The sequence below is a fragment of the Meles meles genome, chromosome 19 (genome assembly GCF_922984935.1).
Source record: "Meles meles chromosome 19, mMelMel3.1 paternal haplotype, whole genome shotgun sequence".
NCBI classification, from domain to species: Eukaryota; Metazoa; Chordata; class Mammalia; order Carnivora; family Mustelidae; genus Meles; species Meles meles.
This window is the reverse complement of record NC_060084.1, coordinates 16,094,115-16,108,978: the sequence shown is the minus strand read 5'-3', so window position 1 is coordinate 16,108,978 and position 14,864 is coordinate 16,094,115. Positions and strand designations below refer to the sequence as shown.

The following is a 14,864-nucleotide window of genomic DNA, read 5'->3' as shown; positions in this document are numbered from 1 at the left end:
GGTCATGGATCAGGGAGGACCCACACGGACATTTAATCTGAGCAGGAGTCCAATTTTAAAAGGAAAAAAATGTAGATATCAAAAAAGGTAATGCAAGAAAGGTCTTGTTCCTCTCGTAACTATTCTTCCAGTTAGGCCAATTGAGAGGGTTCACAGAAGGACATGGAGATTTGCTGGACAATAACAGCCCATGAAAGAGCGACTTTCATTTCCAGGATCAGTTGGGATCAAAGATGGGATGGACAGATCTTATCCGGGCTTGGAAAGAGCTGCGGTAACTCTTGAATATAAGCGAAGAGGACTTCACACCGATTTTCTTTCTGCCAGGAAGACCACGGTGTCAATTAAATGCATCGACTTCATGGAATTTTAAGTATTATCCCATCTTCGAATTAAAATAAGAGCCAAAGTATAACAAAACCAAGTTTCTTCTTCACCTGAAATGAATTGTAAAAGTAGAGACTATTTATAAGATGAAAGTTGTAACAAAAAATTTTTAGAATAAAGAAAAATGTGTGTTTGGCACCTTTTACCTGCAATTGCTACAACAAATATCTTGTCTTCTTTAAAAGGTGCAGCCTTACCCACATATTATGGATGGGTTTCCAGACGGTGACTACAAAATGAGCAGACTCGTTTTGTTGGTGGTTTGTGCCAGAAATTGTGAAGGAAGGGAAGGAGCTGGCTAACTTCTCAGGGAACACTGAGGGGTTCTCATCCACTTAAGCCTTCCTGGGAGCGAATGTTACAAAAGAGTGGTTTGTTGCCATTTCCTTGAGCAGCTTCCATATTTCAGTACTTAACCCGTAAGCCAAGCATCTTTCTCAAGACTGTCTCATTTCTGAATTCAGATGAATAAAGAGGGTATCAGATTTGCTGCTCTATTACCGGGCAGACAGGAGGACTTTGAGGGTCTGGTGTGAAGCCACAATATGTTAGCCTGGCTTTTTGGCTGAGAAGTCCTCACAAGGAAGGTTCTTCATAGATGGAACATCAGCCTCTCGAGCTGGAAATATTTGTTACTCTTTTGTCTTTGATTCAGAAGGGCATCTAGAGGGAGATCTTTAACTTTTTGCCCAGTGTGCATTTTCATCGGGTCACTTTCAGCAGATTCTGAATATTCTGCCCTTTTAATAAAACAGTGAAGCGTAAGGATCTTTCTGCGGTGGGAGGAATGAGGGTCCCGGGATCGAGTCACCCATATCTGCTTTAACCAGTACCTCGAGCAAGAATACCCAAGGAGAGAAAATGTCCTCGAGCAGTGTTAACAGTGTGGGTAGCACTCTGGTCCTCCAGCCAGTAGTTGGTCTCTTTTGAGAGGTGGGATTGTGGAACCAGTGGACTTCACTGTTCCCAGGGCTAAGCCTCCTGCACAGGAATGTGCAGCCTCTTCCAGCAGATCATTTTGGAGCAGAGGGTTGTAATTCAGATGGAGCCTAGAGATGAACGTGGTGGAGCTGCTCAATCACTCCACAGCTGTCTTGATTCTGCAGGGCTCCCTACCTGGACTCTGGTGCTGTTCACTTTGAGATGGGGTTTGGGAAGGCACCTGTTTGTTTTCTGGGTAGTAGGTTCCCTATACATTCCAGTCAACCTTCCTTTTCCTCATTTCTTCCTTTCAGCATGTTGTGGTGACATGCTGAAGTTGGAAGGGGAGTCAGCTGAGTTGGAAGCACCCAAGAGAGTCACCTGGCTTTTCTGATCCTCAGTTTCGCCCATGGTGGTGGCATTTCTCACCTTCAAAGGTGGAGGCAAGGACTGCTTGATTAGAACATGAGCCCGCTGTAGCTCATTATTGATGCTCGGAGGGTGATCGCGCCCCTCCCTTCTTTTCCTTTTCTTCAAAGCCTCATGTATATCTGTGTCTGAACCAGCCTCCAAGGTGTTGACCAGTGCAGGCTGCTGATCAGACATTTTGGTTTAAGTGAGAAATAGTATCGAATAAAGCTAATGTCCATTGGAATAGCCATACCAGGCTTAGTCATAGAAGTTAGGACATGTATTTCGGTATGCGGTCTGCTCTGCTATTATGTACCTGTTCCTAAAAATCACCATGAAGTGAAAAAAAAAATGCAATAAAAACTATAGGGCTTACAGGAAAAGAATGAGTTAGGGGTATAACCCTCAAAAAGGTATCAGTGAAAGGGGCGCCTGGGTGGCTCAGTTGGTTAAGCATCTGCCTTCAGCTCATGATCTCAGGGTCCTGGGATTGAGCCCCGCATCAGCAGGGAGTCTGTTTCTCTCTCTCCCTCTGTGATCTCTCTCACTCTCTCATATAAATAATAAAATCTTTTTAAAAATGTGTCATTGATATACATGAAAAGCAAGAACCTAATAATGGTGGTAGCAGAGTTTTCCACACGTTAAATGGTTGAGGTACATAACACTATAATAAGTGTGTGTTTCCATGAAAAGACCTCAACTGTGCTTGTGGAAGTGGGTGTCTGAAGAGTGTGAGCTTGTGAGTGTTGTTACAAAGTGGTGCAAAAAAGGGCTGTCTGAAATCAGATGGGAGTTGTGACGCCAGATGTGGATGAGTATGGCGTATGGCATGTAGTAAACCGAGGCAGCTGGTAGATGCATATGGGCTCTGTGTGTTCCTACGTGACTGGTTTCAGCTGGGGGAGTCATCTGAGTGCATTTCATGTTTCGAAAAGGAAAAGTCGTTCATAAGCAAACACAAAATTCACATTATGCTCACATTGTTCCCTCATGTATCAATCATGCTGGGATAGATTTATGTTTTCAAAACAAGCATTTCAGCAGAACTGACTGTACTAATAAATTCCTGGAAAAGGTCACCTTCTAGGCAGTACCTACAAGTAGAAGTGAATGAAATTAATGTAAAACATAAAGCCTAAGGGGACCATTAATATCCTTTATAAAGCGGTGATCATTTTATAAATATAAAAATTTGCATCCTTTATTTATGGATTACTGTGTTCTGAGTAAGTGGAATTATTGTCAGACTGTGTTGAGTGTGAGAATAATAGAGGAGTGTAGGGGTGTGTACTAGTTGACTATATTTTGTAGTGGTTTTGCTTGTAGATTATTTCTTTGGATCGTCTGCTACCTTGTTGTTCTTCCATTAGCACGGAATGGCCACTGTCGGCAGCCCTACCTCATCATTACACATAGGCACGTAAGACGAGAAGTCAATAAATAACGTGAGGAGAGCAGTCAGTAAATGACAGTATACGGTGTGTCTTGATTCACCCTGATCTCTTTTAAAGATCCTCTGTAAATGAATCTTATATTTTAAAAAGAAATGTGATCATAAATATATTTGATGCTAGGAGAATTGGGATAGTCCTATAATTTGTGACTTTAAAAGGTAGTGTTGGCTACAAAGATTGAGGGTCCTAGATAAACTTTAGGCGAGGTCTGTGAGGCCCAGACATGGCATACAAATTTTTGTTGGTAAGTGCACTTTGGAAGGAAAGTGTCCTTGGCTTTCATCCCATTCCTACAGGGATCTGTGATCCTGAAATGGCCATGAAACATTGATTTGGAAAAGTCCGTAGAATGTAGATTTTTATGGGTCATTTAGGAGAAGCTAAAGTGACCTGTGGCATATGCTAGTACATTGACTTCATTAAGGGAAGGTTTTGTTCTCAAGAAGTACTCCTGAGTGCCACCGTCAGTGACAGAATGCACCTGGTTTGACCACCGGGCTGATCTCATATGTCATCTTTATCCTCTTAAAGTTACCACATCAGTAGGGAAGGACTCCTTCTCAAACAACGGCTTATGCTTTTCAACTGTGTATCTCATGCTTCCTTTCACTTTATTTTTCAGATGGGAACAGCGAGAACTGCCTAATGGGCGCGTCTATTATGTTGACCATAATACCAAAACCACCACCTGGGAGCGGCCTCTTCCTCCAGGGTAAGGCTTGGGCTGGCAAGCCCTGAGACTCTAGAACTGGCATCAAGAATCACCCGCTGGCTTCTCTACCATCACTGCCGTAGTCATCTCTTTAGTTCCCACTATTCTGTGCTTCTTTCCCTCTCTTTTCCCCCCTTCCATTGTCGTCTTCTACATTCTTTCCTCTCTTTATTTTCCCTTTTGCCCACATTCATTGTGTTGGTCATGACTGATGGCCATGAGCTTTAGTAAATGATACTCAGATACTATGGCTCTTTGGTATATATGGCTAGGAATCCTGCCTCTTGGGCCATTGGTATCCTGATGCCCTCAGTTATTTCACCTACAGAGGTACCCTATCAGGACCAGGTTCTCGGTCTCTTTCTGCAGAGATAGCAAGGAACGGGGACCTTTTCCCCTGGTCACTTGATTGCTTTTCCTAGTCACTTAATTCTCCTCTCATTTCTTAGGACATCCTAAGATTTATAGTGCATTTCTGGGGAAAAAGGGGCATAAGGAAGCCAAGATAGAGAGGGTATTGGTGCATTTCATAGCATCCTGCCCCATTCGGCCCCTGAAGTGTGCTTCTTATTCAGCTGGGCTTTGTGAGAATGCAGCTAAGTTCTCTAAAACCAGAGGATGAGTGAGGCTTCCAAGTGAGGGAAGACTGTCCAAGTTCAAGGAGAAGGGGTTTGGTTCCCACTTGCCAGGGACAGAAAGTTCTTTCCACATGTGCCTTTTGGTCCTGAGAGCATTCAAAAGAGAACGTATTCTGCTCTCAGGAGAGAATTCCCTCCCAGTAAAGCAGTCACAAAGGGCTCCTGCAGAACATATGAACACCTCCCCACCAACCTTGTAGAGGGAGAGGATGTCAGAGGTGGGGAATATCAGGAAAACCCTTATACTCTGGTTCAGCCATCAGTTATGTGCCAGGCAAATACCACTTCACCTTCTGGTCCTACCAATGTCCATGGATGGGCTGTTTCTGGTTTCAGTTTTCCAGTAGAATACTGTGTTTTCCTTAACCTTCTGGAAATGAAACTATAATCTGTCATCATTGGTCCTCATTCTATTTTCTACTTTAAGTCCAGAATATTTATTTACATATTTTTTTTATTTACGTATTTAACCAAAGGAAAATATTGACTTAGAAAAAGGTCAAACTTACTACTTTGGAAATTATTGGAAATTTTCATATTATGATGGATAGTTTCATATATACACACTAAATAGAGAGAATCCCTACATACTTACAGCTTGGCTTCAATAATTATTCAAATCATGGCCAGTCTTGTTTCATCTGTACTAGAGGTTGACAAGCTATGAGCCTGTGGATGAATTCCGGCCTCTACCTGTCTTTGTAAATAAAGTTTTATTGGACAGACACTCATTTGTTTCTACGTATAATCTGTGGTTGTTTCATGTTCAATGGCAGAGTTGAGTAATTGCGACCTAGACTGTATAGCCTGCCAAGCCTAAAATATTCACGTTGTAGCCCTTTATAGAAAAAATTTGCCAACTCCTGATCTGTAATCCTCACCCGGCCCTCTCCCTGTTTCTTAGATCATTTTGAGGCAAACCCCAGGCATCATATAATTTTAACCAGATTTTGGTATGTATTTCTAAAAAAGTTCTCGTATTAAAAACAAAACCACTGTATTGTGAACAGTATTCCTTTGCTGTCATCGAATACCCAGTCAGTAGTCAAATTTCTCCAGTGTCTTGCAAATTAATCATTGATTTTTTACAGGATACATTTCATACTTTGACTTTGTGTTGATAGCCCATATATTTAAAAGCAGCATTTTTTCTGAAACCAATAATACATTATATGTTAATTAATTGAGTTAAAATAATTAAAAAATATAAAAGCGGCCTTAACTCTAGAAGTGTTCTGGTTGCTTTCTCTTACCCCCTCTGGTCTATAGTTATGCAGGCCTTGATCTCATGAACATTTGGATAGAATCTAAATGAAGATATTAAATGGTGTTTTCTAAGAATCTCTGAGGTGGGACACTAGAGCCAGCTTTCTTTCTTTTCTTTCTTTCTTCTTTTTAAATTTTTTAAAAAAGATTTTATTTATGTGACACAGAGAGCCACACAGTGAGAGAGGGAACACAGCAGGGGAAGCGAGAGAGGGAGAAGCAGGCTTCCCACTGAGCAGGGAGCCCTATGTGGGGCTCATTCTCAGGACCCTGGGATCAGGACCTGAGCCGAAGGCAGATGCTTAACAACTGAGCCACCCAGGCACCCCTAGCCTGTTAGTTCTTACTGAGTTTTAGTCGCATACCTCTGAGCCCCTGGCAGCTACTTCTGCACTGTAACAGGGAGCCCAGAGAGAACAGAGTGCTTCAGCTCTCATTGCTCACTGATGGACGAAGTTCCATCCCAGGCGAGTATTACCATGCACACAGCACACTTGAAACTACAGATGGAGCCATTATCTCAGCAGACCTAGTCACCCAGGAGTGAGATTGAGCCAAAGGATTCACTTTATCAGGGCCACCGCCTTCTGTCAGAGCCAGGGAATGCTTGTATGAGAAATGGTAATTTTTTAAAGAAGACTTTATTTATTTGAGAGAAAGGCAGAAAGCATGCTTGAGTGCACTAGCGGGGGGGGGGGGGGGGGGAGGGAGAGGGAGAATCAGACTCCCCCTGCGCAGGGAGCCCAGCGATGATGTGGGACCCAGTCCCGGGAGACCATGTCTGAGACCATGTCCTGAGACCATGACCTGAGCCGAAGGTAGATGCTTAACTGACTGAGCCATTCAGGTGCCCCCAAATGGTCATTTTTAAAATCTAGGAACAAGAAGTATTGTTACTGGTAACTAAAGATGAATGCAGTCATTTGCTGTTAGGTGGTGCTCAGACCAGAGGGGAGCAGGGAGAGGGGTCTCCATAGAGCGTGGTGTAGGGGAGGCCTCTGAGAGGGAGGTGGCCAGACTCATCTTGTAGGAATTGCTGGAGGTGGACTTCAGTGACAAGAGGAAGTTGATCCAGGTTTGGGGAAGAGTGTGAATGTAAAAGATGTCTATAGGGAATGATTCATGGAACAGTTTTGTGGTAGTGGAAGGTGTATGTGAAACAAAGGTGCTCAGAGTGTGTCTAGCAAGGCACCTGGGTGCAGCGGACATGCCTGCTGGAAGTGGAGAGAGTAAAGGGCGGACTGGACCTCCCGCCATTGCTCCGTCTGTCTGTCTTCGTAAGATTTCACCCGGAATCAGGGCAAGCTTGTGTTGCTTGGAAGTTTGAAATTTACCAGTGCTGAGGAATTTCAGTTAAACATGTGGATCGAACATGTGTTTATTTCTATTCCTTTCTCAAAACTCCCTAAAATGGCAATAAAAGTATAATGATAAAGGAATGGAAGAGGAGAAGCAGCATATGGGAGATGGTAATCAAAGTTTAGTTGCTGATAGATAAATGGCAGAGCTGAGAAAGCTGAAACCCAAGTTTGCAGTGTGGGTATCCCCCAGGAAGCCAGCCAGTTTGCAGCTAGGAGCCCTGGAAAGCCTCAACAGTCAGACATTCGGGTGGGGTGTGTGTGTGTGTGTGTGTGTGTGTGTGTGTGTGTAATGAGACTTAAAAACCCTGAAGTTAAGTCAAAAATATGTGCAGGGAGCAGTTAGACATTCTGAAGTTGTCACCCATCACTTGCATCCCGTTGTCCCATGCATGCATGCGCACGTGTACGCCTCTCACACACATGCACATACGCAGCCACCCTGTGGGATACAGCCATAGCGGAAGGCAGAGATGAACTCAGACTAAAAGGGATTAAGTGAGGATACTGTCCCCAAGTTAAAGATTGGAGTTTTTTGCTGGCTAAAGTGACCAGTCTAAGGGAAGAGAACTATAGATCGTGCTGTTCGGGGGTCTTTTAGTCAAAGAGCGGAGTAAAGCCACGGGTCAGCCTGCCACACCCTGGATACCCAGAGTGTCCATTCAACATTTTAGTGACTCACTTTTCAGTGTGAAAGAATAGCAAGGAACCAGCAAAGAAAGGGGGCCTTGGTGAAAACAATGTGAAAGATAGAACCAAATTATAATTCATATCCTCGAAAGTTTGGGAGGAAATATGGCATCTCTACAAGAACAGGAGACCATAAAAGGGACCATGCAGGAAACAAGACCTTTTATTTTATTTTTTATTTTTTTAGATTTTTAAAAAAGATTTTATTTATTTATTTGTCTGAGAGAGAATGAGAGCACAAGCAAGGGTAGCGGCAGGCAGAGGGAGAAGCAGGCTCCTTACTGAGCAGGTAGCTCGATGTGGGGCTCAATTCCAGGACCCTGGGATCATGACCTGAGCTGAAGGCAGGCACTTGACCAATGGAGCCACCCAGGTGTCCCAAGAAGACCTTTTAAAAATTAATAAATAGTTGACTGTTGAACAGCCTAGGGACTAGGACAGTTGACACCCTGCACAGTTGAAAATATGGATATAAATTTGACTCCCCCAAGACTTAACTATTAATAGCTTACTGTTGACCAAAAGCCTTATAATGATTGACAAATATTTTGTATGTTATATGTATTATATGCTATAATCTTACAGTAAAGTAAGGTAGGAAAAAGAAAATGTTAAGAAAATCATAAGGAAGAAAAAATGCATTTCCAGTACTATAGTGTATTTATTGAAAAAAATCCATGTGTAAGCAGACCCCCACAGTTCAAACCCTTAATGATCAAGGGTCAACTACATATAACAGCAGAAATAAAAATTACAGGATTGAAAGATAATGTTGGAGACAAGAAAATTAGGGGATGAGTCTAGGAGCTTCAACATCATTCATGAATAGTTCTAGCAAGAACTGGAAATAGAGGATAGGAAATTATCAAAGAAAGAATGAAAGGATTTTGCTGGAATTGAGAGGTAAGGTATTCAAATTGAAAGGGCCTACCAAATGCCCAACCCAGAGAATGGGAAAAGAAGTGACCCTAGAATTTCATTCTAGTGAAATTTTGGGATGGCAAGAGAACATCTCAGGTACGTAACTGGCTGAGTTTTGACAGAAGCCCCCAGAAGGTGAAAATAGGGTACATATCAAAGATCAGGAATCAAGAATACCATCTCTCGTCTCAACAGCCAGCTATGGAACTGGACCCTTAAAATTCTGATGGAAAATTATTTCCTGCCTGGAAATCAACTCCTAGTCATCTTAACAGCCCTGAGGGTTGAAATTAAGGTATCTTTAGTGTTTCAAATGGGTTCGTTTTGGTGCATTCTTTCTCAGAAGCTACTAGATGGTTTGTTCCACCAGACAAGAGGAAACCAAGAAAGAAGTCATGAGATGCAGGACACAGGGGACTCCATTCAGGGGCCAAAGACGTTCCCACAAGGAAGGTGAGGGAAGCTGACTCAGGACAGTGACGTAGAGCTGACCTGGAGGACAGGTGTCCGCATAGGATGAAGTGGGCCTGGAGAAACGTGGTGACACTGAGAGGCCACCTGTGCTCTGAGAATCTGGGGGTGCAGTAGTGATAGGTTCTTGCGAATCAAGCAGAATGAAATGCATAGTTCTTTAACTTCAGAAAAAAAGAAAAAGTTGTACAAGTAAGGAAATGCATTTCTAGTATTCTACAAAGTCATAATACAAACTCTGAATATTCATTTATGATGATTTTCTAAATTGAGAGGCTAGGGGAGGAGAGGGCTCTGTGTGTCTTGTGGGGTGGGATACAATAACTCAGTGCTCAGCTCCAATAGTGGAAGGTTCACATGTAATGTCTAATATGACAAATCAAGGCATAATAGAAGAAGCATGTTATTCAGAAATATGGCTATAAATAGAAGAGACAATAGAGAATTGAAAGTTGCTTCTCAGGAGCAGGAATCGGCAATGGGGAGAGGTAGGGAAGGAGAGGCTGTTTTTTATTGTACCTCCTATAGAACTATTTGTATTTGTTAACTCTTGATACTTGATTCCTTTGATAAAAAAAAGAAAAAGAAAAGTCACTAGTTGAGAGGATTTATGGGAAGGTTCCAGTTTGTTGTGAACCTTGAATACTAATTCGAGGTTTTCACTTAAGGGTGATGAGGAGTCACTTGCAGTTTTTGAGCAGGAGTGTTGCACTCAAGCGGGGGGTGCAGTCTGGTGTGATTATCCCGATGACAGTTTATAGGCTGGCTCAGAGTGGGGAGATTTGCTCGGGGATAGTTGGACGTAGAAATGGAAAGTCAAGGGTGGGTGATAACACCAGAAGTGTTGAATAGTTTACTGACATCAGCAGGAAGGGAAGAGTCAGGAGTGATGGGGTAGCTTCACCCCTGAGAGGGGACGAGCAGGAGGAACACCGGGGGAGACTCAGATTTGAAAAGAGGCTTGTGGCATTTAGCTGAGTCCAAAGTGACAGTAGGTCATGAAGTCAATGCAGTCTAGCAGGCTGAATTCTGACGCAGCTTGGGTACTGGCCATCAGGACTGGGAACTCCTTGAAGGGACGCCATTTTTAGAGAGGCTTTGAGTTAAAAGACTCACTGAAGAGGTGGCCAAAAAAATTCAATTAGGAAGCTAACTGAAAACTGAGGAAGCAGACCAAAGCATGGTAGTCACATGAGTAAGATAAGGATTCAGAGAAGATGAAATGAGAAGGTAGTTAGGGAACAAAAGTTTCCAACACATACAGTGTAATCCCTTTTGGTTCCCTTTGTATTGGGTTAGTGCTGTTTTCTTCAATTGTATCTCTTTCTTATCTTTTTAAAGCCTCTTTGTCTCTGTCCCCCTTTCCAATTTATAATGCAAACATCAGGCATATTGGAGAGAGTAGTACAATGAATCCCTTGTAACCACCACCTGGTTCTGACAATAACATTTTGTTTCATCTGACCACCTACTTTTCAGGGGAGGTGACTGATGAATTTTAAAGCAAATCCCAGATGTCATATCCTTTGAACCATAAATACATCACATACATCTCTAACAGATAAGGGTTAAAAAAAAAAAAGACAAAACTAGGGGTGCCTCGCTGGTTCAGTCGGTAGAGCATGCAGCTCTTAATCTCGGAGTCATGAGTTTGAGCCCCACTTTGGGCATAGAGATTACTTTAAAAACAAAAACGAAACTGAAATACCATTATCCCACCCAACAAAATTAACAATATTTCCTTACTTCATGTCATCATACCGAATCCGTGTTCTATTTTCCCCAATTGTCTTAAAACTGTTTTTACAGTGTGATTTGTTTGAGTCCAGTTCAAACTCAAGACTATCACGTTGCTTTTAGCTGATATGTCTCATAAGTCTCTCAATCTATAAGTCTCCCACCCTTTCTTATTTTATTCTGACCATTTATTTCTTGAAGATCCATGGCATGTGCTCCGTAGAATTTCTCATATTCTAAATGTGACTGGTGTGACCTTGAGGTGTTGGGTAACATGCTCCTCTATCCCTTGTCTTCCCTGTAAACTGGTAGTTAGATATGAAGTCTTGATTAGATTCAAATTCACTGTTTAAAATTGAAGTATGATTTACATACAATAAGATATACAGATCTCAGGTACGTAACTGGCTGAGTTTTGACAAATGCATACATCCGTGTAACCTACACTCCAGCAAAATGTTAAAGCATTTCCATCATTCCACAAAGTTCCCTCTCTTACTTTCTCTTGATCACTTCTTCCCTCAGTGTGTGCAAATCAAGTTAGACCTACAAACCACAGATGAAGATTTTGACCATCTGTTCTAGCCTTGCCTTACCCATGGGTATTTTAGTACTTTGGTAAGGTTGCTTTCTCACTAAAAATAATGTAGAGAATCCTGCCATTGTTCGTACCAACTCTTCTTCTCATGACTATGCAGCGTGTTTTCACTGACACTTTATATCAGGATGATTTCCGTTGTAAGGAACAAAAATTGGGATCCAAGTTGGCTTAAATAATGAAGAGAATTCACTGGCTAACGTAACTGAAAATTCCAGATGTAGATCCTGGTTTCAAGTGAACCCTGATCTGATGACTCAGCAATTTCACCAAGGGGCTGGCTTTTTTGTTTTGTTTTGTTTTTCTACTCCGCCATCTATTGGGTCAACCTCATATTGTGTTTACATTGAAAATGGCAGCCCATGGCTCCTCAGACTGCATACTTTCTCAGTCCTCTCTGGCAAAGAAGAGAGACTATATTTTTCTGAGAATTCCTAGCAAATGTCTTGAGATTTGCCTTGATTAAGGTCAGCATAGGTCACATGCCCACTCCTGATCCGGTCAGCTGGTCACTTTGCACTTGGGAGGAAAGTCACCTTCCCCAGAAAAACATGGATCTCCTAAATGGAAATCAGGAGCTAATGGTGAGGAGGGATTGGTGGCTGCAGAGGCGGCCACAAATGACGGCTTTCATCACATAAGCCCCAGAAGCCTCCGTGACCTGGGCTCGCTTGGCCAGGCTCCTAGGCCAGACAGTCCCTCCTTGCCGGCCATCCTGGGATGTCTCTGGAATTTGAGGGCCGGGGTGGGTGGTCCTTCTGTTCATTCTGAGCTTTATGTTTCCAGCTGGGAAAAGCGCACAGACCCCCGAGGCAGGTTTTACTATGTGGATCACAACACTCGGACCACCACCTGGCAGCGCCCGACGGCCGAATACGTGCGGAACTACGAGCAGTGGCAGTCCCAGCGCAATCAGCTCCAGGGCGCCATGCAGCACTTCAGCCAAAGATTCCTCTACCAGGTGAGAGGGCGGGGCTCGCCACGCGGGCGTGGAGCCTCCCGGCGCCAAGAATGTGCCACCTCACGCAGCAGCCGTTGGTCTGTTTGGTGAACGGGGAAAACCGTGCCTGGGAACCTCAGTGCTCTGGACATTTTATGCATCATGTGAAATTCCTCAAATTCCATTATTTCTAATTTAGAAACTCAATGTCTAGCCTCTGTGTTTAAGGATTTGAGATACCACCTTTCTTCCAAGACCAGATTTCTTTTCTGGCCCCTTCCAAGCCCATTTATTCTGATTTGAAACCTGAAGGTCAGCTGTGACCTCTCCCATACCTCTACTTTTCAGAACAAAACAGCCGCCCAAATCCTTTTTGTAGCTGCTACTGTTTTTCTTTAGATCTTTCTTATTTGACAGATTCTCAAGGATAGAGGACCTTTAAAATTGATCTGAATCAGGGCTTGGCAAACTATGGCTCATGGGCCAAACTGGCCCACATTTTGTTTTGTAAATAAAGTTTTATTGGCACAGAAGCACTCCCAGTAGTTTAGATATTGACTCTGGCTGCTTTTATGTTGTAACAACAGAGTTGAGTAGTTACAGCAGAGACCATTTAGTCTATAAAGCCTAAAATATTTACTGTCTGACCCATAGAAGAAAAAATTTACTGACCCTTGGTCTGGTTCAACTTCCTTCTATCTGATTCCTGATTTTTCTCTGTCCCTCCCAACTGAACAGTTAGGGCAGCCTCTGAATTGTTCTGTGTGTTGGCTTTGCTCTCTTCTCTGATCGGTATTGCCTATTCCCAGGAGAGTAGTCTTCAAAGGTCATTGTTGCTTGACCGCTTTTTAAAAGTCACTGTGAAGGGTTTAACAAGAGGGGCTTTTTCTCGGCATTTATTATGCCATTTTAATCACTGGCTGGAAGCTTTCTGTAGTCATTATCTACAGAACAGCATTAGATTTCCTACTCTAGAATTCAGAGTGCTGTGGTTCCAAATAAACTGTCTAATGGCCTCTTGTACTGTGTCCCTTCAGAAACCCTCCCAGCCTCACCTTCCGTCCCATTAAAGCCTCTACCGGTGACGTGGTGGCTGAGGGGAACCGAGCCACACAGCCGCTTTGGTAGGAGCAGGGGAATTCCCGAACGAACTCCGTGTATTCTCAGGGCACCTTGAACATGAAGCTTGGGATCTGCACTAGAATTCCTATAGAAAGTAGTGACTTAGAGGCTGGAAACTTTTTGACCTGGTCCACAACATTGAATCACCTTGTTTAGTCAACATTGTTTCTATTTGACATAAACTCTAAGCCCACAACAATACCTTTTTAAATTAGAAACTTGCCTAGTTAGATGCTCAGAAAATCTTTATTTTTTTTTTTTAAAGATTTTGTTTATTTATTTGACAGAGATCACAAATAGGCAGAGAGGCAGGCAGAGAGAGAGAGGAGGAAGCAGGCTGTCCGCAGAGCAGAGAGCCCGATGCGGGGCTCGATCCCAGAACCCTGGGATCGTGACCTGAGCCGAAGGCAGAGGCTTTAACCCACTGAGCCACCCAGGCGCCCCAGATGCTCAGAAAATCTTTAATTCCATTTAACCAAGTAGCATTCCTTATCAGGTTTGTCTTTGTTTGCAGCTTCTAACCCAAAGCAGGAGCTACACCAGCAACCACAAGGGGTCTATCTCCCTGGGCTGGCCTGCCTCCTCTTCCATCTGTGGGGGCTGATGCTCATCGTATAGCGAGTAAACCAAACCGATGAGGAACATCAGTTTCCCTAGTATGGATATACAGAAAGCACAAAGTTTGTCACATCCTGTTGTGTCGAGATGAGCTGTAATGCCTGGCTCTGATCCGTGCCCTCGGGGTTCTTAGGCCCGGCCTTGCACTCCACAGCCCTTTTCACACTTGCCTGGCATCCGCTTTGGGCACGTTGCACAAGTGGGTGGGATCAGTCATTCTCTGCATTTCAAAAACCGTTCCTCCAGAGCAAGGGCCCAAAGGCTTCACCTGCTATTTTCTTGGGTGGTTGTAGCTGAAAAACTAGAAAGGTCTGGGTATCTCTATCCTTTGACTTAGAGATAAGGACACGTTCTAGAAGTCTCACAGTCATTTTGTTTCCTTGCTTACTCAGCTTCTCTAATTAAAAAAAAAAAATCTTTTAAAGGAATCTTGTTTTCCTCCACAATGCACCAAGTATGTTCTGCTAGTTGACTGAGATGTTTGGTGTGTGAAAAGGCGGGTTCTAGGGGTCACATTCACTTGGTCTTTTGGAACATCCATTTCTCTGGCCCGCCTCTGTCGCTCTAGCAGCGTCATTCCAGGCACACAGACGTAGAACTTTGCCTTGGAGTGTCCC

At 43.3% G+C, this 14,864-nt stretch overlaps 1 protein-coding gene across 1 annotated transcript in view; it reads left to right on the top strand.

Moving 5' to 3' along the window:
* Positions 1-14,864, top strand: part of WWP2 (WW domain containing E3 ubiquitin protein ligase 2) — a 156,106-nt gene that overhangs the window by 122,809 nt on the left and 18,433 nt on the right. The window contains exons 9-10 of the mRNA XM_045988596.1: positions 3,799-3,888; positions 12,354-12,528. Coding sequence (XP_045844552.1) covers positions 3,799-3,888; positions 12,354-12,528 — 265 coding nt within the window. The remainder of the gene's footprint in view (positions 1-3,798; positions 3,889-12,353; positions 12,529-14,864) is intronic.